At 49.3% G+C, this 23,858-nt stretch overlaps 3 protein-coding genes across 5 annotated transcripts in view; 1 reads left to right on the top strand and 2 right to left on the bottom strand.

Moving 5' to 3' along the window:
* LOC122384757 (transcription factor SPT20 homolog) overlaps nucleotides 1-3,337 on the bottom strand; it is a 6,852-nt gene extending 3,515 nt beyond the window's left edge. The window contains exons 1-5 of one of the 3 annotated variants that reach the window (XM_043372471.1): nucleotides 3,246-3,337; nucleotides 2,699-2,947; nucleotides 2,309-2,441; nucleotides 1,886-2,050; nucleotides 1-307 (exon numbers count right to left, since the gene is read on the bottom strand). The exon at nucleotides 1-307 is cut by the window's left edge and continues 751 nt beyond it. In XM_043372471.1, coding sequence (XP_043228406.1) covers nucleotides 1-307; nucleotides 1,886-2,050; nucleotides 2,309-2,441; nucleotides 2,699-2,851 — 758 coding nt within the window. In that variant the 5' untranslated portion in view covers nucleotides 2,852-2,947; nucleotides 3,246-3,337. The remainder of the gene's footprint in view (nucleotides 308-1,885; nucleotides 2,051-2,308; nucleotides 2,442-2,698; nucleotides 2,948-3,245) is intronic. The other 2 variants (XM_043372472.1, XR_006257087.1) reach the window with 2 other exon arrangements.
* Nucleotides 3,338-3,732: 395 nt separating this feature from the next.
* LOC122384760 (uncharacterized protein K02A2.6-like) lies at nucleotides 3,733-7,866 on the top strand. The gene has a single exon (XM_043372475.1). It carries the CDS (start codon nucleotides 3,733-3,735, stop codon nucleotides 7,864-7,866), a length of 4,134 nt encoding a protein of 1,377 aa, XP_043228410.1.
* Nucleotides 7,867-8,156: 290 nt separating this feature from the next.
* LOC122384758 (steryl-sulfatase-like) lies at nucleotides 8,157-17,689 on the bottom strand. The gene is made up of 9 exons (XM_043372473.1): nucleotides 17,427-17,689; nucleotides 16,956-17,152; nucleotides 15,864-16,006; nucleotides 15,112-15,337; nucleotides 14,715-14,837; nucleotides 11,301-11,532; nucleotides 10,678-10,832; nucleotides 9,585-9,723; nucleotides 8,157-9,102 (listed from the first exon to the last, which is right to left on the bottom strand). The coding sequence occupies exons 1-9, from the start codon at nucleotides 17,575-17,577 to the stop codon at nucleotides 8,759-8,761; spliced, it is 1,710 nt and encodes a 569-aa protein (XP_043228408.1). The 5' UTR covers nucleotides 17,578-17,689; the 3' UTR covers nucleotides 8,157-8,758.
* Between the last annotated feature and the right edge of the window lie 6,169 nt (nucleotides 17,690-23,858).

The following is a 23,858-nucleotide window of genomic DNA, read 5'->3' on the forward strand; positions in this document are numbered from 1 at the left end:
TGCTGTATCTGCTGGTGATGGTAGTACCGCCGTTCCTCCTCCTGCCGGAGCTCCTGCTGCTGTCGCTGCTCCTGCTGCCGCTGCTGTTCCTGCTGCCGATGCTGCTCGGTTACCACCCGCTCCTGTAGCTGACAGGATGGCCGCTCCAGGCCGGTCGCTCGCACAGCGCTGCTGGCCGGGTGACCGCCCGCTGGATCCGACATCCAATAGCCACCGTATCCCACGGTAGGGTATAGTGGGTTCACGGCCCGGGAGGCGGGCGAAGGAGGCCGCCGCTCGGACGAAAAGTCCAGAGGGGCGGTTACTTCTGTTGGGATGAGAAAGGGAGTCATGGGGTCGTCAACTCAACGCGCAGAGAATCTAGAGGAGCGACATCAATGCTGAAGCAAACTGATATACAGCCTCGATTGTGGTGAGTCACAGAATAATTTCTGGGACACCCAGCTAGGGAAAATATGGTTAACAAGATCGTATAAACTAGCGATTAACCAGCAACATTCGACACAATAATTTGACCGTGCACATCAACGTCTTGGTAGCATTATTGGTATAAGATCGGCAAAGACATTGCCGCTATTGTAGCTCATATGAGTCACTAGATACTAGATATGCCTAATGCTTAGGTGCTTCCGAAGAGCCTTGCCCACAGTCGGGCACGAGGAAAGCTACGGCGTCATTTATAAACCGACTAACGACATTTACATGAGCGACTCAAACACAATCCGAGATAGTTGTGGCAATTTATGGCGATTTACGACCATAATAAACCTGCAATCCGAATAACAGTTTGTTACGGAGCGAGCGAAGCGAGCGTAGTCTTTCCTTAGATTAACGGAAATTTCTGAGTATGAGCGGCCGGCCGGCCGTGGTCACGCTTTTGCGAGGCTTATTTCTCAGCAACCACTTGACCGATTTACATGCGGTAATTTTTGTAGGGTAGCTTCATTCCTTCTACCAAGTATTGGACTATTCCCGATGCATGTGGGTGACCCCTTATGCACGTGCCACGTGCAAAACGAAGAGGTGTCACTTTTGTAATTGTTGCAATATCTCGGTAACTACTTGGCCGATTGCGCTGAAAGTTGGCATGTAGGTAGGCACCCACTAGGCAATGCATATCATATCCATGTGCCAGAATTGGGGTGCTGCTGCACGTGCGCACGTGCAGGGGTCGATTCCAGATCTCGAGAACGGCTGGACCGATGGCGCTCAAATTTGGTACATGGTTAGGGACCGGTTAGTAGGGTGCCGTGCAAAAGTCAGTTGGGACCCATTTTGCACGTGCGCACGTGCAGGGTGCCGCTTCCAGATCTCGAGAACGGCTGGGCCGATTGTGCTCAAATTTGGCACACCGCTAGAGACCGGTTAGTAGGGTGCCGTGCACAACTCAGTTGGAGGTACCCCCTCGCAATTTCGCACGTGCAAGGCTCACCCTCTCGCTCGCTCCGTTAGTCGCCCCAAAAGGCGTTATACTGGTGTTATGGTTGGTGGCGAAATCGTTCTGATGAAGAAGCTTCTCAGTTTAAAAATAAACAACAGTAAAACGATCCAGTACTCATCGCACAAGACCAGTCAATTGGTCTGATTATCATGCCAGTATTTTCGTCCTTATTTCGGATTTCATTAAGACCCATCGAACAAACTGCCAATAAATTCCACTACAATCGGAATGAATCTCTCAAAGTCAATTTCATCTGAATTGGAAACGAGAACGAATTAGTCAATGAAATTATTGAAATAAGCCATGAATCGCTATAAGAATAAATATATATTCAAATGAAATATGAACAATAGTTCGAATAAAGAGCCATCCTGACACGCAACTGCGAAACAAATAGTCCGCTTGTACGACATAGAGCATCCTTTCCGGTGCAGTCTAACTGACCTGAGACCGTTCTTTGCGACGGTGGCGGCGGAGACGGTACCGGAGGCCGGAACACTGGCGCCCCTGGCGGCGGCGCCGGGAAGTACTGACCCGGCATCATTGCCGCGGGGCCCGACATCATCGCGGCGGGAGCGAACAGTGACCGAGAGGCCAGCCGGCCGTATTCTGCAGAGTGCAGGGAGGGAGTCACAAATGATAGAGCATCATCAAGAGAGATGTACAGGGTGGCATGACAGCGGTATGCTCGGATACGGTACATAAATACTTATCAAAGTCGAGCTGGTAGATACTCGCATTAGAATTAGGTGTAGCAATTTTACATAACACATTAAACTGCCAAATTTTTGGACAGTGCAGTTACTAAAAAACGATCCAAGCGCGCTCAGACGTCCCCTTCACGCACACACACACGCACATACTGACCAGTCTGCTCGGCTGGGCCCGATCGGAAGTAGTCGGAGGGCGGAGGGGGTCGGAAAAGCGACGCCGCAGGCCCGGGCGGCGCTAGCTCCGATAGGTAGGTGGGGCGGCAGTTGTGAAGCTTCAGTTGGCCGACCTGACAACAGATGGCAGAAGTGCTATGTGTAGGGGAATATGTTGATGGGCCATGACTGAAGTCTTATGCAGATTATGGCACATTCAAATCAAGCACAGCACAGTTATGGTGGAAGAGCAAAAGACATGACAAATCAATGACCAAGTTGATTCAAATTGATGATGGAAAAGTCCAGCTTTGGTTAAGCTCAGCCAGCTCAGGGATGCTTGAAGGCCATGGCCTTCTCATATCACAGAAAGCAGTAATGTCCTACCCACCTCAGTGCCTCCATAGCCACACTGACGACAGTGGTGATGGGCCACCGTCAGAGGGCACGACCAGTGACCACAGACTGGGTTCACAAAGGGTGAGCCACCACCATAGCGGGCACCCGCCGGCGAGAATGGCCCGGGCAGAGGCACAGGCTCCATGGCTTTGGGTTTGCAGCTCAAATGAAGGCACGAGGTTGATACCACAAACAATTATGCTGTTGGTTCAGTTGTTGCACTGCCACTGCCCACTATTGCCTGAAATATGAAATCAAACACCACTTGTCATTGTCAGTCATCACTCGTCACTGCAACACAACACCAGTCACAAAGTGTATATAACAACAAAAATAAAGATTGCTGATATGTGATGTAACCAATTTATATACACTGTGATGTAACCGTGATGTAACCTGATTTGCCTAATATGTTGTTCTCCATCTCAATTGCAATCGTGTCTCATTTCAATCTAAATCAAATCCCCTCACAATGAATCGTCATCCAGTAAGATCTGCCCGAACTTCTTACGAGAGTAAACACAAATAATATCACCTACATTCGCATGCAGATCATTGTGGTATCAAACTCTGGAAAAATATCCGCGAAATACACTGAATAAAATATTGTTATTGGATGCTGTCGATTGACGGAATTGTATTTCGTGCGCCATAATTGAACGAAACAAGTAGTTAAAATGATGCAATATTTAAAAAAAGATGCAAAAATTAATTTCATTGACTGATAGGTTTGGTATCGCAGCAAGACTAAATCTGGGTTCACAATTTTCAAAGTTATCCAATGATAGTTTGTAGTGTTCGCTATGGCAGTTGTTTAGTGCTTTTCACATGACCTCACGTGACTCCGCCATTTTGTGTAAAATAAAGTTTACGTTCCACCTGGCCATTATATACAACAGATATCAGTTCGGATTCCATAACACTACATTTTGGCGACTAAGCACGAGATCAGTGCGGACTCTAGTGGAATCGCGTGTCGCGAATTTCCGTGTAACTTTTTTTTGTGTTTCGGCCCGCGGTACGGCCATGAGCGGCGACAGTGGACCGCCCCTACCCGCGCCGTTTTTGCCCCATCCCGGGACGCCGGCCGTCCCGTGGAGGAACTGGGAACAAAAATTCGAACTTTATCTGTTGGCCAGGTGCGGCACGAGCCCCCTGCCCCCCGAGCAGCGGCGCGCTCTGCTTCTGTGCGCAATCAGTGACGAGGCGTACCGGGTGTTCGACACCCTGCCGCCGGTTGCGAAACGTGACGGCGAGGACGACTACGATGTGACCCTCCGCCAGCTCCGGGAGTTCTACACTCCCAGGACCAACGTCATCGTGGAACGATTCCGGTTCCGACAGCGAGCCCAGGCCCCCACAGAGTCCACAGCAGACTTCGTTGCTGCTCTGCGCGGCCTGGCTCGCACCTGCCAGTTCGGCCAAATGGAGTCAGAACTCATCCGAGACGTGGTGGTGGAGAAGACCCCCCACCAGCGCCTGAGGGAGCGACTTCTTCAGGACAGGGACCTCACTCTGGACAAGGTCCTGAGCGTCGCAGAGACCTATGAGGACTCCCTGCGGGAGGCTGCAGCCATCTCCCAACCAGTTGCAGCCCCACCGGTCTCATCTGTGGCAAAAGTTACGAGGAAGCCACAACAGAAGCGACAGCAGCAGCAGCAGCAGAGCTCCAGCAGCGACTTCTGCACCAACTGCGGACGTGATGATCACGCACCCAGGGATGCTGCCTGTCCAGCCCGCAGAGTGACCTGCCACTCCTGCGGAAAGAAGGGCCACTTCGCCAGCTGGTGCAGAGGCGGCAGTGGAGCAACCCCAGCAAGGCCAGCTCAACGACAGCACCACAAGGCAGTGAAGGAGCTGAACGTGCTCTCCTGTGCTGCCACCACTGGGTCACGCCTCACCTGTACCGTCCAGGTGACTGCAGGTGACGTCACACAGGAGGTACCCCTCCAGGTGGACACGGGTGCCACCTGCTCACTCCTGAGTGTGAACCGTGCCAAGGAGCTGTTCAGAGGCGTGGCGTACAGCCCCTCCAGTTCACGGCTCTACGGATTCGGCCAGCAGCCACTCCCAGTCCTGGGAACGCTGCCTGCCACGGTGACCTACAACAATCAGGCTGTGCCAACAAACTTCTACCTGGTGGACACCAACAAGACGGAGGCCATCATGGGCATGGACCTGCTGCAGGCCCTGGGAGTCACCCTCCACCCAGCCTCGCACAGCGTCTACACGGTGGCAGGCTCAGCCCCGTCAGAGCTACCTGCCATCGAGGGCTACGTCCACCGCATCAAGCTGAAGCCGGACGCAGTACCAACTGCCTACAAGCTGCGCCGGCTGCCCCTCTCCGTGCGAGAGGAGGTCTCAGCAGAGCTGAACAGTCTGCTGGAAGCAGGCATCATCGAGAGGATCGACTCCTCTCAGTGGATCAGCCCGCTGACCGTCTCAAGGAAGAAGGACGGCAGGATCAGGGTCTGTGTAGACCTGCGTGGGCCGAACAGCCAAATCGTCCCAGAGGTTCACCCACTGCCCACGATCGACGAGCTGGAGTCCAAGCTCTGTGGCACCCTCTACAGCAGGATCGACTTGAAGTCGGCCTACCACCAGCTGCGTCTGCACGAGGACTCGCGTGACATCACCGCCTTCCTCACGCCAGACGGCCTGATGCGCTACACCAGGGTCCCGTTCGGCCTGGTGTCTAGCGGCAGCGCGTTCCAGAAACTGCTCAGTCATCTACTGCAGGGTATCGACGGCTGTGGACACTATCTGGATGACATCCTGGTCACCGGCCGTGATCAGTCCGAGCACGACAGGCGCCTCCGCACCGTGCTGGACCGCCTCAAGCAGGCAAATGTCACAATCAACACAGAGAAGTCCTCCTTCAGCCAGCCAGAGGTGGAATTCTGCGGTCATCAGCTCTCCAGACACGGGGTGGTACCTCTCCTGTCTACCACCAAGGCCGTGGCCGAGGCCCCGCCTCCCACCAACGTAAAGGAGCTGCGCAGTCTCCTGGGCTCAACCGGCTGGTTCAGCAGGTTCGTGCCTCAGTACTCCGCTGTGGTGAGACCCCTCGCCATCATGCTGAAGAAGGACGCCACGTTCCAGTGGACCAAGGAGGCCAACGACGCCTTCAACGAGGTGAAACGGCTCATCTCAGCCAGGCCGGTGATGAAGCCCTTCAGCGCCTGCCTCCGGACGATCGTGACGACCGACGCCAGCGACCGCGGCGCCGGTGCCATGCTCACTCAGATCCAGCCGGACGGCGAGGAGCGGCCGGTGGCGTACTGGTCCCGCTCCTTCACCGACGCCGAGTCGCGGTACTCCGTCTCCGAGAAGGAAGCCCTCAGCGCGGTCAATGCTGTCGAGCATTGGCGGACGTACCTGTGGGGCCGTTCATTCACCCTGCGGACGGACCACTCTGCGCTCACCACTCTGCTCACGCCGAAGACGTCCAACCGCGCCGGCGCGCGCATCGCCAGGTGGCAGTCCCGCCTGCTGCCGTACTCGTACACAGTGGAGTACCGGCCCGGGCGCAGCATCCCAGTGGCTGACGCCCTGTCGCGGCTGCCGCTGCCGGACACCGGCGCCGCCGAGACGGACGGCGACGAGATCGTCGCCCTGCTCACCGATGACGTCAGTGACGTCATCACTGATGACGACGTATGTGCCGCGTCGACCGCCGATCCAGTCATGGAGCAGCTGCGGTCTGTCATCCGCACCGGCTGGCCCGACGCCGCGCGCCAGTGCACGCCGGAGACGCGCGACTACTTCGCCGTGCGGAACGAGCTGCAAGTCCGCCAGGACGGAGTCGTGCTGCGCGGCCCGGACCGCGCCGTCGTCCCGGCCGCGCTCCGCTCAAAGTACCTCCAACTGGCGCACCGAGCGCACGATGGTGTCGTGCGAACAAAGCAGCTCCTCCGCGACCTCGCCTGGTGGTCTGGAATGTCAAAGGACGCCGCTGCACTGGTCGCCGACTGCCCGTCCTGCCACGCAAAGGACGCCGTGCTGACGCAGCAGGCGCGCCCCGCGCCGCTGCAACCGGTCGAGCTTCCAGACCGGCCCTGGTCTAAGCTCGGACTGGACATCGTGGGCCCGATCCCCGGCGCCCCACCGTCTGCAAAATACGCCATTACTATGACGGATTACCATAGTAAGTGGCCAGAGGTCGCTCTGACGTCATCCATCGAGACTGATGACGTCATCCAGTTCCTGAGCCAGGCCTGGTCCAGAGAGGGACTGTGTGACGAGCTGGTGACAGACAACGGACCCCAGTTCACCAGCGACAGGTTCCGACAGTATCTGGCCCAGCGCGGTATCAGACACCACACGTCTGCCGTCTACTGGCCGCGCGGAAACGGAGCAGTGGAGCGGCTCAACCGAGAGGTGAAGGTGTGGCTCAAGGAGGCCACACAGCTGCAGTCGCGGACGGCCGCCAGCTTCAGCGGACACGTGCGACAGCGCCTCGCTCTGTACCGAGCGACCCCGCACTGCACCACCGGCCAGTCACCCTCGGCGCTCCTGCACGGCCGGCGCATGCGTCTGCACCTGCCGGTCACCACAGAGACTCCGCCGCGCGACAGCTCGCTACAGCACCGAGTCGCTACCCAGCAGCAGCGCAACAGCCGCGGGTACGACTCGCGACAGGCCACCCGGCCGTCAGATCTCCAGCCTGGCGACACGGTGCGCGTGCGGCGACAGGGGCACGTGCCTAAGAACCAGAGTCGGTTCTCCAGCCCGCGCCGAATCGCCAGACAGCTCGGCCCGGCGACCTTCATCCTGTCCGACGGGACAAAGAGGAACGCTGCACACCTCGCCCGCATCCCAGACGCGGCGCCGACCGGCTCAGCACCTCCGAGCACCGACGGGCCGGAACCGCCGCCGCCGCCGCCGCCGGCCGACCCGGCTCCTCCGAGCTCCGGCGAGCCCCAGCCGCCATCGCCGCAGCCGACAGCGTCCACCGCGCCACCTACAGCGCCGACAGAGAGCGCCCGCCCGTCAGATGTCGCTGACGTCGCGCTGCCGGCCGCCACCGGCGCTGCTCGTGACCGGTCCCCCGGTGGGCCGCGCCCGCCTCAGAGGGCGCCCGTCGGCGGCACCCCGCGCCGTGAGTTGCCGGCCTCCTCCCGAGGACGCCGCCGATTCTTGCCGCGCCGATTTACGTGATCGGCGAGAAGTGTAACTTCAAGGGCCGGCGGGTGTAGTGTTCGCTATGGCAGTTGTTTAGTGCTTTTCACATGACCTCACGTGACTCCGCCATTTTGTGTAAAATAAAGTTTACGTTCCACCTGGCCATTGTATACAACAGATATCAGTTCGGATTCCATAACACTACATAGTTAATATAGTCATTTCATCCCCAACAGGCAACAGTGTCATTTCGTAACCATCCGAAAAACGTATCTGTCGTTTCGTTAGAGCAGCGGGGGCGTAAAATGGTGCCAAAGAAATCCAGGAAAGGCACATACAGACGTTTATTCGATATAAGTGCAATCATTATTTATATATTCTTCTATGCATTAGAAAATGACTCATCGTGGCTCGTACAGAGAGCACTCACGAACAGTGCAGTAACAGGCGACAGCCATGCATACAACAGCACATCAGAAATTTGAAATAGTTATCAAATGATCACATAGTCATCAGTAGAAAAAAAAATCAGACATACATAAACATCACATCACAAAAATATATCATCATTTACGTAATGATTATATAAATTTTCTACCACTACTACACATCAACCTGAATAAAGCAATTAGCCTCCTCTTCACAATACATACTAGGAAGCACGTTAGGTATAACTTGGCCCCGATCTCATTCCCTGTGTCATAGGTTGGCATGGAACAGTGTAAGCTGTCTACCAGAGACAAAGAAATGCTACACGAAATTTGCGACTTCGATGTTCTGTTCCCTGAAATACCGACTATGTGAATTGTGACCAATCCTTTAACATTACGCGGCTACAACAACTAAACCCTCCGATACATCGACCTCTCACAGGTCGCCGTAATCTAGGCTGAGTATCGCGGTGTACTCAAAAACCGAACCACACCAGCTAGTACGGCTGTGGGTACTTGGGATCCTCACAGGTACAGTAGGGCAGCGAGCAGCATGGCTGCAGACTCGGCCTCCAGATAAACTGTGACCAGGTCAGCTGATCGGGTGCGGGCTCCACGCCGGCGAGGTGCTCGTCTCGCGCGCGCTGGCACCGCTCCAGCACCCGCCGGTACTGCTCAGAGCCCACCGGCAGAGGACGGCGCTCCGATATGTCCTGCTGGATGTTGTAGATGAGTGGCGTCTCGAGACGACGCGCTTCAGAGCACAGACAGGCGAAGTGGCAGCGCTCGGTGCCCGGCAGCCAGTTCGGCAGGTAGAACTGTACCTTCCAGGTGGTGCTGGCTGTAACGGACAGGTCATAAAGTGTCAGACAGGATAGAGTAACAAAATGCGGGTACACTCAGCGCGTTCCACCAATGCTACGCCTGTCAATTCAGTATCAACAAACTGATGGATACGACGTAAAAATTTTATCCAATAAATTTCAGAAAGCTTAATTGTTTTGTGTTCGTAATATTGGAGGCCATGTTCAGCATTAATACCCAAAGGCAGTCCGCAAAGTAACAACCAAATGAAAAGTGGGAGCCTGAACACTTTAAAACGATATCATTAGGTAAGAATGTAACACTCTTCGACAGATTACAGAAGAGATCGATAGCCTCTCACATCGTGCCACGATAAGCCGGGCCCATCCTGAGTTACGACAGCGATGAGGAATTCAGCAGTCACTCAGTGTTGTGCACTGCTCATTCACAGCCCCAGAACCCCAATACAGTACAGCGCGCCCAAGTGCCGCTCACCCAGCGCCCCTCAAACCCGCTCACCGTTTTCCATCCAGCGGACGGCGTGGATCACATCGGTACAGTAGTGGAAGAGAAACTCGTGCGGCGAGCGGTCCGCCCGGCCGGTCAGCAGCGGCGTCAGATCGCGGCCGTCCAGCGTCCGATCTCCCACCGAGGTCGACTGGAAATAACGCAGAAATTATACCGAATCAACACAGGAATGATACTGATTATTTACAAATGATAAAACACGATACCGATTCCCACCTACGCAAACAATTAAGAAACAATTAAAATGAAGACCATGTGAACAGGTAATCAACAATATAATATAGGCACGGTAAAATGTGTACCGTCCGGCCGGCTGACTTTAAGGTAGGTTTCAGCGGTGCATGTGTCCTTTGTAATCTGTGTCCTGTAGTGGCCTGAGTGATTTAACGGTACGGTATTATGATACGGTATTTCATTGTCCAGTCCGGCATGCTTTGTTGTCTGTCGGTAGAAGCTACACAGGCAGTGGTATTTGAGTTTCTGCCAGAGCCCACCGCCCACCCTGTACAATTATAGCCGAGTCATTCGCGACGTCGGCCTCTGATGCCGTCCCCGATACACAGCGGGGTCACCGCCGCTGCGGGGCCACCGCCGCCGCGTGATAGGCCGCGTCTCCCGGCCGCTCGGTCTGTAACGACGTCACCATGACTGAGCGAGACGCAATACGGCGGCCCGGGCCGCCGGGAGGAGCGGAACAGCGCGCCGGAGACATCCAGCAAGTTCAGTTATACTTTCACCGGGTGAATACAGATTCGATCACTATCCCTTTATGTAATCAGCATTTAATACACGAAAATGGACTAGCCTCGTTACCAAATAAGCATAAACACACCAAATAAGCATAACTTTTAAATGATTAATTCGAGTTGTACTTTACACTTCTATTCGTTTTAAAAGATAATCGTTGTAAACATGTAGCTGTAAATTTAGCACATATCACGTTTCGTACCTTATTTGGGACAACATTGTATACTCTACCTACATACACTACAGCTAAAATTTGGATAGCTGTCCACTCCTGCCACCGGACGAAAAATACGCAAAACCCCTCCCACCTCCCCCGCCTCCCCTCAACGCCACTCACCTTCATATCAATCCCCGCCACATTGAGTACGGTCGGGAACAGGTCCATCAGTGACACGGGCGCGTCGATGGTGGTACCGGGCCGGACCAGCGGGGGGTAGCGCAGCAGAGTCGGTACGCGGATACCCCCTTCCATGGCGCCCATCAGTTTACCACCTGGGGAGAGGGCAGAACGGGGGTTAGACGTAGTGCAGAAGGGATGATTGCCAGCCCGGTGGATACGGGCAGATGGGGTTAGAAGTGCACGGTAAATAAAGATGCTTTGTTGGTTGATTAGCTAAAGTTTGAAGGTCGGCTAACGTAAGAATTATGATTCAAGTAAAAAATGTGTAAATTAGGTACGAGTATCCTCGTTAGAATGCGACTCGTATTGCCATTGGGATGAAACAAACATACGACGCAGTCTATAGCGCACAAGATGACTAGCAATGCCGCATGTCAACAACGTACTATGACTCGGCGAATTGAAGTTGCATGTGGCGATAAGTTGCAAAATAACGGTGGCGACAGGCACGAAGCAGTGAGCGGCCCAAGCCTTCTATCAGCCACCGTTCCGTGCATAACTGACCGCTACCGACTCTCCGTCCATCCACGCCCTCCCGAGCAGGTCATCTCCACCCTTACCGCGCAAGGGTCCGTTGTAGCCGCCCTGGACATCCCCGGCAGCTCCGCGTTCCTCGAGGTGCCCTCCGTTATCCGAAGTCAGGTACACGATCGTGTCGTCTGCCAGTCCGAGTCGGCGCAGTTCCGACAGAATCTCACCGACCGCCCAGTCCAGCTCCAGCACGCTGTCCCCGTACAGACCGTGGCGCGATTTGCCGCGGAACTCTGGCACAGTGGCCAGGAACGTGTGAACCTGCCGGCCAGCACGTGTTATGTAGAATGTTGTTATCATTTATTACAATATCTGCACAAGAAACGAGTTTATTATGGTATATTTTATAAATCAGCACCTACGCAAAGTTGTAGCAGTCACATTTCTGAAACTTTAGGCAGCCATCAAATATCGATAAACATTGCTATACACAGAAATGCATGCCAAGTAAGCATTTCTATGGTATTTTATTATGGTATATTTTATAAATCAGCACCTACGCAAAGTTGTAGCAGTCACATTTCTGAAACTTTAGGCAGCCATCAAATATCGATAAACATTGCTATACACAGAAATGCATGCGAAGTAAGCATTTCGACATACAATCATCGGATGTTTTATTTATTTATTTAATTATTTATTTATTCATATCGCCGACGGGAGGACCCATTAAAAGACGAAGTCGCACTTTTAAAAGGGCAATATTTGTTTCTGGTCCCTAAAAAGCTGTTTCTGGCACCTAATTGCTGATCAGCCCCAAAATGCTTATTCGACCCTAATATCTGAATCTGGCACCTAATTGCTTCCACACAGCCTAAAGTTGCCAGATCGTCTAGTTGAACTCCGTATTTGCTGTTTGCTGATTCAGCACCAAAACCAAAACATCCAGCACCTATTTTATTCCACGTTTGCCTACCTAATTCGCGTAATCTTCCTGATTTTATGTATCCTAACAACATGAACGTTGCATTCGGTGATGTCAAGTGCCATTTTCGCCAGTGGAGATAATGATTAATGCCATTTCTAGCCAAAAGAGAATCACTAGCCAGCTATGGTGCAGCATAGCAAGACGCTCCTATACCAGCCCGCTATGTAGAGACTAGAGATTATTGCACCCTCAGCCATTTTAACGTGAAAAGTTTGGATCCGTCACTTCCAGCCAGGCTCTCAGGTCATAAACTGGAGTAAAGCAAAATGTCAACTCTGAACAGACATGCCACGCAACCGGCCCTCTTTTCAATATTATTAGCTTTCTGCAATCATCGTCTGACTCCATCTCGATCAAACGCAGCATCCGGTTTCTACAGGGGCGTTTGACTGACCGGCCACACAATAACCAAAAACAAAATCAAAGCTTCATGCACACATATGACATAAGTAAGAAACGGATGAAAAAGGCACAACCACGGCACAACTCTGCGCGGCAAACAACGGACAATGTCCCACGCAAGATCCCGCGTTTCTTCAGCGGCCTTGAACGGAATGAAAACATTACATTTCTTTTTTGGAGCTATTTGATGACGTCAAAAAATACAATACCCGTTTTAATGGTCAAAATCGAGACAATTACTCACAAAAATGTTTCCCTTGAACCATTACAAATAAATACTTTTAAATATTTAAATGACATTGTTTTTCACACAAATCAATATTATTTGCTTACTTAACCCGCGCCCCGTTGGGCTCTGCCGAGCAACGCGCCCGGTTGGGGGGGGGGGGGCCATTTTGGCCCCCCCCCCTAAGATCTCGAGAACCACGCAACATAGCGACAAGCGGTAAACGGCGTTGGATAGCCCCAACGGGGAACTACCTTGTGACCCAATTTTATTGACCTAGGTCAACCCGATGACGTCACAGGTCAGGTCAAAGGTCCAATTTTCACCGTTTACAGGCACTTCAAGAAATGCGTTGTAAAATCGAGTAAAATGCATTTCATTGAAAATCATCGATGGGGAAATGTTCTTCAAACACATATTTTGCTATTTGAGGTCACTGATACCAGGTCAGGTCACAGAGGTCAGGTCACGGGGGGTCACAATATGAAAGTGTCGTGTGATACATGTTTTATGGTCCATTTTACATGACAAATGCGATTATATGGGTCAGGCAGCCTTTGGGGCCAGCTTAGATCACGTTTTGGTCAAGGTCAGGTCAAGGTCAGGTCAAGGTCAGGTCAAATTAGGTCAAATTTCAAAGTTGATATTTTTGCATAAAATGGGTATCGAATCGATGCAGCTCGTCACGGGGAGTTCAATGGTGGTCTTTGTTTTGCCGTACGAGGTCTAGAATTGCTAAAAATTGAGTTCAAAAATTTGACGTCATCATTTTTGAACAGTTTTTTTTCGCTATAACTTGGCCAAAAAACGAGATATCGATCTGAAATTTGGTATGTATATAGAAGAGCGCTGGGACTATCACATATATTCCGGTTTTTTCGAAATTCGGAAAAATTTTGGATTTTTTCAAAGTTTTTCTAAAAAAATCAATTTTTTGATTTTTTTTGGGTCAAAAACCAAAAATTTTGAAAATCCGAGATAGCAGTTTTGTAGCGCCGCCTTTTGTCTACTAGACCATATAAAGAACTTTGAAATTGCTTGATAACTGTAGATTTGGTGAGCGTTTCAAGATTGCATGTTTTTTGCTCATTTTTGCTCGAACATGACCTCAGTTTGACCTCAATAACTCCTGACCTAAGGTGACCTAAGACTTGAAATTTGGTGTGAAGGTGTCAAATTGATGCCCGGGAAGGTACTGAAAATTTGGCGGCGCTGCGCGCCGCCGTTTTCTTGCTATTCAGGAAAAACCACAGGGGGGGGCCAAAATGGCCCCCCCCCAACGGGGCGAGGGTTAAACGTCATATACAATGCTGAGATCACTACGGGGCTGTCTTAGAGTGTAGCTGCACTGGCAACCTTTAGGCTAGACTCCAGGGGTCATTATACCAGAACAACATGATTCTACCAGCCAGTAGTTCATTTTTCTACTAGATTGGTGCTACGCTCAGCATTTAGGTGCCAGATTCAGAAAAAAGAGTAAGGCGTACCGATGAATAGGTGCCAGAAACAGCTAATTAAGGTCATTTTCCATGATTGGTGCTGGTATCCACCAAATAGGTGCTGAGGACCAATTTTGGGGCGAGTCAGCTTTTAGGTGCCAGAAATAGCTTTTCTGGGACGCAATTAAATGGCATCCCTTTTAAAACGAATAAGTTACATGCATAGGTACAAAATCGACACACTCGGGTAGGTATACATATAATAAAAGACCAATAAATATACAGCCAGTAAAAAAAAAAATAAAAAAATAGATATAAAAGATAGAAGGTATAAATAAAAATAAGACTTTTTGAGATGTACTTTTTGAGATGACAAGAGTGCACTTCAGATAGCATGACAACGTACCATCTACAAAATATGTTCCAGTGTGTTTCAAAGCTCGTTTACCTTACTGAATGCATGTATGTGGAAGAAGGGTTGTTTCTGCTTTTTGAATTCCGCCAACTTTTCCTTCGTCTCAGCCACAAAGCGTTGAGCCAGGCCCACGAGACGAATGGGCTGCTCCACAACCTGTACAGGAGAAAGATGGGGTATTTTATCAAAGCAGTAGCGTAAATGTTAACAGGGTCAGTCCATTAACACCCGAGGGCTGGGCGATCAAAGTCCATTTCTGTGACAGCATGCGGTGTAAGATTACGGTAACGCGATATCTGTCCGAAGTTCGGTCGGTCAACAACCTAACCGTGATTACTCAATCCTGTAACGAACTCATCATTCACGTGAAAAGTATATTCATTACCGTTCACTTCAGCCTGAATCCAGCAGCCAGTCACTCAGTTCTCACCTCCCCATTTTTCATGATCATCGAGTTGAAGATCTTGTTGCAGCTAATAAAGAGCAGTATCAATGTGGCAACCAACGCCACCAGCATCATCAAGAAGAACAGGAACCGGGATCGGGAGCGAAGCACCAGCGCTGCCAGACACGATCCGGACAGCACGGCGTACAGGTAGCGGAAGAAGTTAGGCATCTGAGCCGATACCACAGACTCGCCGTCGTCACCAAAGTCTCTGCCGAGGTCGGAGATGGGACGTCAGAGCAGCGTCCACGAAAGAAATAACCCGTTATTTTACGTGCCATCGTATATCTATTCGATAGCACCGCTTAGTAAACGACCCTTAAACATTAGACATCACGTGTTAGCGTACACTACGCACAATTGAGAATGTTTTCAGATTTTACTACGACCTATATTACTCCTTGTTAGTCACACGAAGTTTATTTGTGGCCTCTGAATATACGACTTCGAAATTAATCGATTCTACAAAACCTTTTTCTTTCATCTATATGCATACAGTACATTTAACAGTAACTCCGGACTAGGCTAGTTTAGCTCGCCCTAAATAAGCTTCGTGTGACTATTAACTTTGCATCTCGACTGGGACGAGCGGAAAAAACAACCGCGACCCTGAGTGGGTCCCGAAAGGCTAAACGCTGGACGGAGTTAACCCACCCGGAGAATAAAACGCCGGGACCAGAAAGAGGCCTCATTTCCAACACGGAATCCAGCACTGATAAGTGTGGCAGTTAACTCACTTGACATTGGTCATGGGCATGCCATACCAATACTGGAAGCCATGCGCCATCGGAGTGTGACAGTTGTCCCCGTACCGCTCGCAGCTCACACCCAGGTGCCACTTGCCCACATAGGATGTGTTGTAGCCCTGCTCCAGCAGAACCTGAGTGGCACACGTAAAGGACCTGACAATCAGAAATTCTCCATGGACACACATGCATTTGTATGTTGCAATCTTATCCACCCTTTACTCATGTGATTTAATCATCATTATATTAGACTGCAAACATCATCTCCAGTGTGCCGTCAATCATGCTAAGAAGATAGGCAGCATAGACTCAACTCAAGGGCGGCGGCTCGAGTCAGGTCAACTACAGCAGCTCTGGTCAGAGTCAGGAGTCAGGAGCAGAGCAATGATGGGATAAAGGATGCCAGAATATCATCATCCTCTATAGTCCATCCTCTTAGGGTCTGAGTCAGTATTGTTTAGATAGACATGCCCTTGGCTCCTGCAAGCAATTCAGAGTCTATGCCAGTCATTGTGTGACGTGCCACATGCGCGCGGGCATGCGGGATCAGACGGCAGCGAAATGCGGACTAGCAGTATGCAGAGCGCGCGGGAAGACGAGCATACACAAGCACGGACATAGAGCGCACGGATAGACGGGCACACACACATGCACATATCCATATGCAATGAGTATGCTGACATGCAGGCATGAAGAACACGGAAGAACCATGACAATTGGAGTCTGGAAAAAACTGTCAGCTTCAAAACCCCAGCCCAAAATTCATAAATCCATGATGAAACATTGTCTTAATAAGAGTCTAAGACCCAAAGAATCAGACACCTCTTGCCTTGCCTTGCCCCACATCCCATCTCATGTAAACTTGCTGGTACATTAGAAGAAAAAGTTTAAATGGTATGAGGGTTGGCAGGTTGTATGCTGTTAAGATCAGTTTGGTAGGTTGCAGGTTGGTAGGTTGCAGGTTGGTAGGTTGAAGCTTAGTAGGTTTTTAGGTAAGGTTAAGTCAGGTTAGATTATGATTTTTATCTACTCAAACTTCATCTTCATGTTTACTAAGTTGCTCTGCCACTCCCAGTGTCTCACCTTTCCCAGTGTAACCTCAGTCTGTGGCAGGCCACCTTTCTGTGCAGTAAAGAGGATCACCTCTCTGCCAAGACTACCACCAGACATGCCTTGGCGCACTGGGTAGCGGGCAGTGAGGAAAGCTGCCCGCGACGGTGTGCATGTGGAGGCAGCAGCCAGGGCCTGCGTGAAGCGGGCACCATCCCTCGCCAGACTGTCTGCAAGTGAAGGTGCATGGTGGGTGAGTAGATCATGTCAATACTAACCTATCTACACATTTACAACGAAACTTAAATTTCATATCAATATTCATATTGCAACTTTCATTGCATTGATTCATTCTGATTCAGTAGCACTAAAGCAGCTTTGCAGATTGCAAAATAAGCCCTAACACCTGAAGAAAACAGGGTTTCTGTCAAGATAGATTATCTCAACAAGCCTTTTTATCTTGACATTTACCAACCGAAAACCACAGTCATAAATAAAACTCACCGATATTTGGAGTCTTGATTGTAACATTGTCATAGCAACCCACATCGCCATACCCTAAATCATCGACCATCAACACCAACACATTCGGTCGCTTTGTTGCATTTATGCATCCCAGAAGGACCAAAAAGACTAGTACTCTCCCTTCTACCATTGCCTTTCAAATGCAAACAGAACTTTCACATCCGCCACCCACCCTCACAGCCCGAAGTCGATTCTTCGGGGGAATAGCCTTTTTGCATCGGCTCTGTAAAACGCATATTTACGTCTGGACAACGAGTTGCGGGGAAAAGTGCTGGTTTTGTTGCAGTTTTAGGAGCCGGTGATTAGGCTGGATTTTCGGGTTACTTTTTCGTTCCGATTCATGTATTTCATAGTGTTTGGCTTTTGAATATTTTAGTTCTTTTCGATAAATATTACTTGCCTTACAACTTTTGTAAAAACGTTTCATTTTTTATAAGCCGACCTTCAGAGTCCTAAAAATACATCAGCACTACAATCATTGTAAACAAGCAAATGGAGGACCACTTGGCTCTGTTCCAAGGCGCTTTTTAAGTTTATCTGGTGGTTTCCGTACTCTTGTACCTACGTCGTTTTGTTGGATGTTTTGGATCCATTAAGATTGACTTATATCATATTTAAGAAGCATGTGACTGAAAACAATCCGAAGTATCCAGGAGGCTGATAGAGGTCCTGACTCCTGAGCAATATCAATATCAAGTTGAACTTGAAGTTATTAAATTTTGGTTGATAAACGCAACTAGTTGATCGGGCTCATATATCAGCAAAAAAAGTAAAATTAAAAGAGCTTATTGGCCGAAAACAAGCTATAATATTGCAGATCCTGGAGCAATACTGAAGAGCACGCTGAGCAGGATCATGCCAGAAAATGTTGACTGATGAGTGCATATTGATGTATTGGTATGAATATTGAATGATAACTTACAACAGCAAGATAAATTAGTGCTAACTATCAAGTTAAAAATCTAGAATGAATGGACTTTGGCAGCTGTACTATGCTTAGATGCTGTGCAGATTGTAATGTGCATCAGGTACTCAGTGTCTGGCAAATGAAACATGCGATCATTCCATTGCTACTGCAACTGGAGGAGAAAGCTTGGATCACCAAATCCACTTAATGTTGATTTTGATGTTAATCATTACTGTATTTCTTGAAAAAAGGATTGTTATAAAATTGTCAATGTGACAATCCATGCAGCGATGTGATCATATGATGTGTTCATAGTCATTCATGATAGTGATTCATGATTGTTGGTCCAATATACAATGGCAAAGCTCTCAGTCTCAGCGTTTCTTCCTGTGGATGGCCAGCAGTGACTCAGAGCTTAGAAGTATTAGTTTTCTTCACAGGGCTGGGATAAAAAGTACTGAGGGTAATGTTCCACCAAGGAACTCTACTTTGAGTTTTGACATGGTATGAGATATAGGCACAAGTAGGTAGGTGCTTAGTTCCTATAGTCAGCAGTTGTGTAGGTTTAGTCGGGTTAGCTTAGATTAGGTTATGCTAGTTTTTTAATTTGCCAAGTGTCCATAAAAATGTGACCTGAGCAATGAGCATACCTGAATAACCTGACAGCTGACCTAACCTCAATCATCACACATATTTGCAGCCTTACCCAAGACCTGCATAGCAGAAGCACCCAGTTATTATAGGTAGGTACTCACCCTAACTCAGTCTTACCTGCTAACCTTCAAGTTGCCTATAGTTAGCTCACCTTGCCAAGCTGCATCCAGGGAAACAGTCAACTGAGGAACTGGCTCATTGGGTGGCTGGTGTGAGTCTGTGCATTTAAAGTGTTTCTTCTCTGAAGCTGCTCTGCACTGCTGTATGTCATGTTAGATGCTCAGAAAATGTGGGAAATGATTACAAAGCTACTTTAGTGCTTTGCTCGAGACATGAACAAGTACAGATCCTGCAGGGTACAGCTATGAGTTAGGTGCTAGGTGAGTATGTTATGTGAATGTGCTGTTCCCTATTTGACCATAGTAAGTATACAAACAAGCAAAGGGTCACAGTTATATTCAATCTCCACATAAACATACAACAAAAACGGCCATATGGCCTCGCTCCGAACACACCACAAATAGCTTAAGCCTTTGCAGGCACAAAAATGCTTTGATTTACAGGACAGGTATACAATATAACCTCTGTCCTTGGGGATCTTGCTGCCAAGTTGAGGTACGATGACTGAACTTCAGGATTGATCAACCTTTTCTTCTTAGCCACTGCTTAGGTATATCCGAGAAAGACCAAATGCTTGTTTGTAAACTGCCTTGAAAATCAAAATTTAATGATCCACCTTCAATTCTGACATGAAGGCACAAATAAAATAGTTCCCACTCCTTTTGGAATACACAAAGCAAAATATTTAATAACTTCTAGTGGATGGACAAGAGCAATTAGCATAGCTTCCCATCAAGTTAAAGGGACCCTCCCACCTTAACATTAGATTTGAGTTGAGATAGCCAAAATGGGGTCCCTGGCTCACAATTACCGGTTTCGGCACTCACAACATCGAGAAATGCCTTAAATCGGAAATATTGAATTTCAAAATTGCAGCATCTTGATTCAGAGGGGCTAATGCTTAGGAATACCCCTCTGAATGTGTGACGTCATCGCAGATATCTAACGAGTTTTAAATGTTTGACTAAAACGTTTTGTAGCACGCGGTGGTATATGCTGCTTTGCGCGCAACAAATGCCGCACTTTCAAATAAAGTCGCTAGGAACAGCGGAGATCCCAAAAAGTAAACAAAAGTAAAAGTCTAATACCTTGAAAACCGGTGAATATTTTTCGATGAAATTTGGTAGATATTCGTTTTTGCTCTTTCTGAACCGAGCGACATCACTTTCATGCCAATTCATTAACTTTTTTGAAGGTGGGAGGGTCCCTTTAACTTTTGGCACTGATGAATAACACTGACGCTTATTCGCTTCATATTTTGTAACAAACGCGCAAAAACTGCAATATAACAGCACTATATGCTTCTTGACAAAATGCAAAAGTAGTAAAAATTTAGCCCTGATAGCATTCATTCTCGGTGGAAACGTAATTACAAAATATTTTGTAGTAACTATTAAATTCCGGCCGAAAACAGTGCACGGTTTCAAAAAGAATCATTCCAATGGCGGTCCATTCTTGCGGTCCTGAAATCGCCACTATTTCCGGCCTCTCCAACGCAACTCGTTGTCCAGACGTAAATATGCCTGTAAAACTTGAGTTTTGAATCACCTGCGCAATGTTTGCAGTCTACCAAAGCTGCCATATTACTGCCATATACAGGAGCCTAGGTCGAGACTACTAAATTCATTACGTGATAACATAGACTTCCTCCCTACCGGAGCGTTCACCTTAGTCCAACTCGTAAAATGCATAAAAGCACATTTTGACGACTAACGTTAGCTTTTCTATTGCACATGATGTTTAACCCTCGCCCTGGCAGGGCATTTTTCATAACACGGCCTGGCAGGGGGGGTCGATGCGACCCCCCCTCGCGATTGGCCCCTATGGCACCTAGAAACACCAAATTTTGTAGGTAGGTGGGCCCCCTGGAGTTCTCGCCCCTGTGCAAATTTGGTTGCTCTAGGTCAATATTTAGGGGGGTTTTGGGGGGTATAAATGTAAAAATTTCGCTAAAAACAGGTCAAAAGTTTTTCGTTTATAACTTTTGATCTAATTAAGATAGAGCAAAAAAGAAAAGCACCAGTGAACTCAGCACGTCAAGGCGCGTCGAATGATATACTTTTTAGCTTGCTTAAGTGTACTTAAAGTTTTTTCTTAAATTTTAAGTAAACTTAAATTAATAAATTAAGTTAAAGTTACCCAAATTGCATCATATTGCATATCATTCGATTCGGCTGATCACCAGGAACACAATGATACCATTTTTAAAGCTCTAGCGTCATTATGTGCCAAGTTATTGGCAAAAACGTCATTTGACCTCAGTTGACCTCATTTGACCTGACCCATGGATAAGTAATCCAAACAAAGAAGCACCAAGTGACCTGCTGTTAAGTACTGTGGTTTCAAAGCATAAAAGTGATAGAACGAAGCGGATATCTCCAGTATTTTCCGAATTTAGTATTTTCCCATAGGCTTAACATTACGACGTAATGACCTCTAGCTCTAACTGACCTCAGGTCACTGACCTCAAAAAACCCGAACTATATGTTATACAACTCGGTGACCTTAGCACATCCTGAAAGTTTGAAGGAAATCAGTGCAAAACTGTGAGTTGGACAGGTGCGAAAAGAAAATTGAAATTTGACCATGACCTTGTGCCGGTTTTTCTGACCTGGTGACCTGACCCAAGGTCACCCGGACCTGAAATTTTCAGGTCATATGCAAAAAGGTTGCCCCATAGGCTGTGCCAAATTTGGCGGCCGGCGCTGCGCGCCGCCGTTTTTACGCTATCTTCGAAAAACCTTAGGGGGGGTCGCATCGACCCCCCCCTGCCAGGGCGAGGGTTATCATAGGTAGTTGAAGTCAGAGCCCTCTGAATACCGAGGGCTATCGCTTATCTACTTCGGTAGGTATAGGCTTGGCCGCATAGGCTGGGACTCGAAGATTTTTTAATTAGGGGTTTGTGCCTTTGGCACCACTCGATCATTTATTCTTTTTCCATACTCCGTTACTTTTGGCTATTCGATTGTGTTGATCAAAATCAATCCGCATTTATTCTTATGACAGCTGAATAGCAGCCTGCGGCCAGCGGATGACGACGGGACTGGTACAAACCACGGTGTATACGAGTATAAATAGTACAAACAAAGGTAGGTACCAATCGAGTTTTCACAAGGGCTTTTTTCGAAAGCCTGCTGTGCCAGTACAATTGGCCATTGATCGGTTTCTTCGCCCCAACATCCTGTGATTTCCGTTTTTCAGTTCGCCCCAGGCCGGGTCGAACGTCAGAAAGGCGTTGCGGAGTTGTTCGCTGTTGAAGTCTTCTTGTACATTGAGTGGCGAGTGATTCTCGGAGCGGACGAGTCGTAGGTGTGTCTCAGTGTTCCCTTTCTTTCCCTCTGACGTGCCCCCTCTGACGTATCTCCCTTTTTGTAAAGAATCGTTTCCCGTCACCTAATGTATTTACTTAACTACCAAAGAGATAGCAGTGGCAAAGCAGTAAACGGTGCGGACTCAGGCCGCCAGCAAACACCTCCGACCGATCTACCAGGAACTGCGAGTAAAGATAATAGCGCATATCACCGTTCGTTATTGTATATAATGGTTACACTTCCAAAAACATTTTTTAAAAGTGTGACATATATGATTATAATCCTGGTCGTCCAGGCAACTCTCTGAGGTATATATAATATATATGTACGTCAATCGTCCCAGCTGCCGGCCCCGGGGACAGGTCAATCATCCCAGCTGCAGGTCCCGGGGACAAGTCAATCATCCCAGCTGCAGGTCCCGGGGACAGGTCAATCATCCCAGCTACCGGCCCCGGGGACAGGTCAATCATCCCAGCTGCAGGTCCCGGGGACAGGTCAATCATCCCAGCTGCAGGTCCCGGGGACAGGTCAATCATCCCAGCTGCAGGTCCCGGGGACATGTCAATCGTCCCAGCTACCGGCCCCGGGGACAGGTCAATCACCCCAGCTGCAGGTCCCGGGGACAGGTCAATCATCCCAGCTGCAGGTCCCGGGGACAGGTCAATCGTCCCAGCTGCAGGTCCCGGGGACAGGTCAATCGTCCCAGCTACCGTCAATCATCCCAGCTGCAGGTCCCGGGGACAGGTCAATCGTCCCAGCTGCAGGTCCCGGGGACAGGTCAATCATCCCAGCTGCGCTGCCGGCCCCAGGGACAGGTCAATCGTCCCAGCTACCGACCCCGGGGACATGTCAATCATCCCAGCTGCAGGTCCCGGGGGCAGGTCAATCATCCCAGCTGCAGGTCCCGGGGACAGGTCAATCATCCCAGCTGCAGGTCCCGGGGGCACGTCAATCGTCCCAGCTGCAGGTCCCGGGATACGTCCCGCCTTGTCCGATGGGACAGCAAAACTCATTTGAAGCAATGTATCAACTATCCACTGCAAAGTAGTGCGCTATTGGGTCAGCCCAGTGATTCTCTGAGCAAATACAGTGCTGTTTTATTTTTGACGTGAGTGCCTTATGATGATAAACTGACCAAGACATGTTGAACGTTGCCCGCAATATAACTCTGACGGAGTTACTTTCGGGTGTTAAGGATCTAGTACCTATTCTCCAGGTCAAATCACCTCGTAAATAAAACCATCAACCAGTAAATCTGCATCAGGTAAAGTCACACCGTATACGGTCCGGCCCTATTCCGTTATCCAAACCGGCAACAATGTTCTCACATGCCATGTATGTATAACCCGAGCTGCTTTTGTCTCCGCTTCCCGTTTACGTCACGTATTTTACGTCACAACTCCTGTGGCCATAAGGTAC

This window comes from Amphibalanus amphitrite, unplaced genomic scaffold (genome assembly GCF_019059575.1).
Source record: "Amphibalanus amphitrite isolate SeventyFive unplaced genomic scaffold, NRLGWU_Aamphi_draft 000197F_arrow, whole genome shotgun sequence".
NCBI lineage: Eukaryota > Metazoa > Arthropoda > Thecostraca > Balanomorpha > Balanidae > Amphibalanus > Amphibalanus amphitrite.

Bases quoted from the DNA above. Each gene is read 5' to 3' on its own strand.
- LOC122384760 (XM_043372475.1), top strand. From the start codon at position 3,733: ATGAGCGGCGACAGTGGACCGCCCCTACCCGCGCCGTTTTTGCCCCAT.
- LOC122384758 (XM_043372473.1), bottom strand. From the start codon at position 17,577: ATGGTAGAAGGGAGAGTACTAGTCTTTTTGGTCCTTCTGGGATGCATA. The intron at 15,338-15,863 runs GTGAGTTAACTG...CGACCTCGGCAG, and splicing joins ATGCCCATGACCAATGTCAA to AGACTTTGGTGACGACGGCG. The intron at 14,838-15,111 runs GTGAGAACTGAG...TCTCCTGTACAG, and splicing joins TGATCATGAAAAATGGGGAG to GTTGTGGAGCAGCCCATTCG.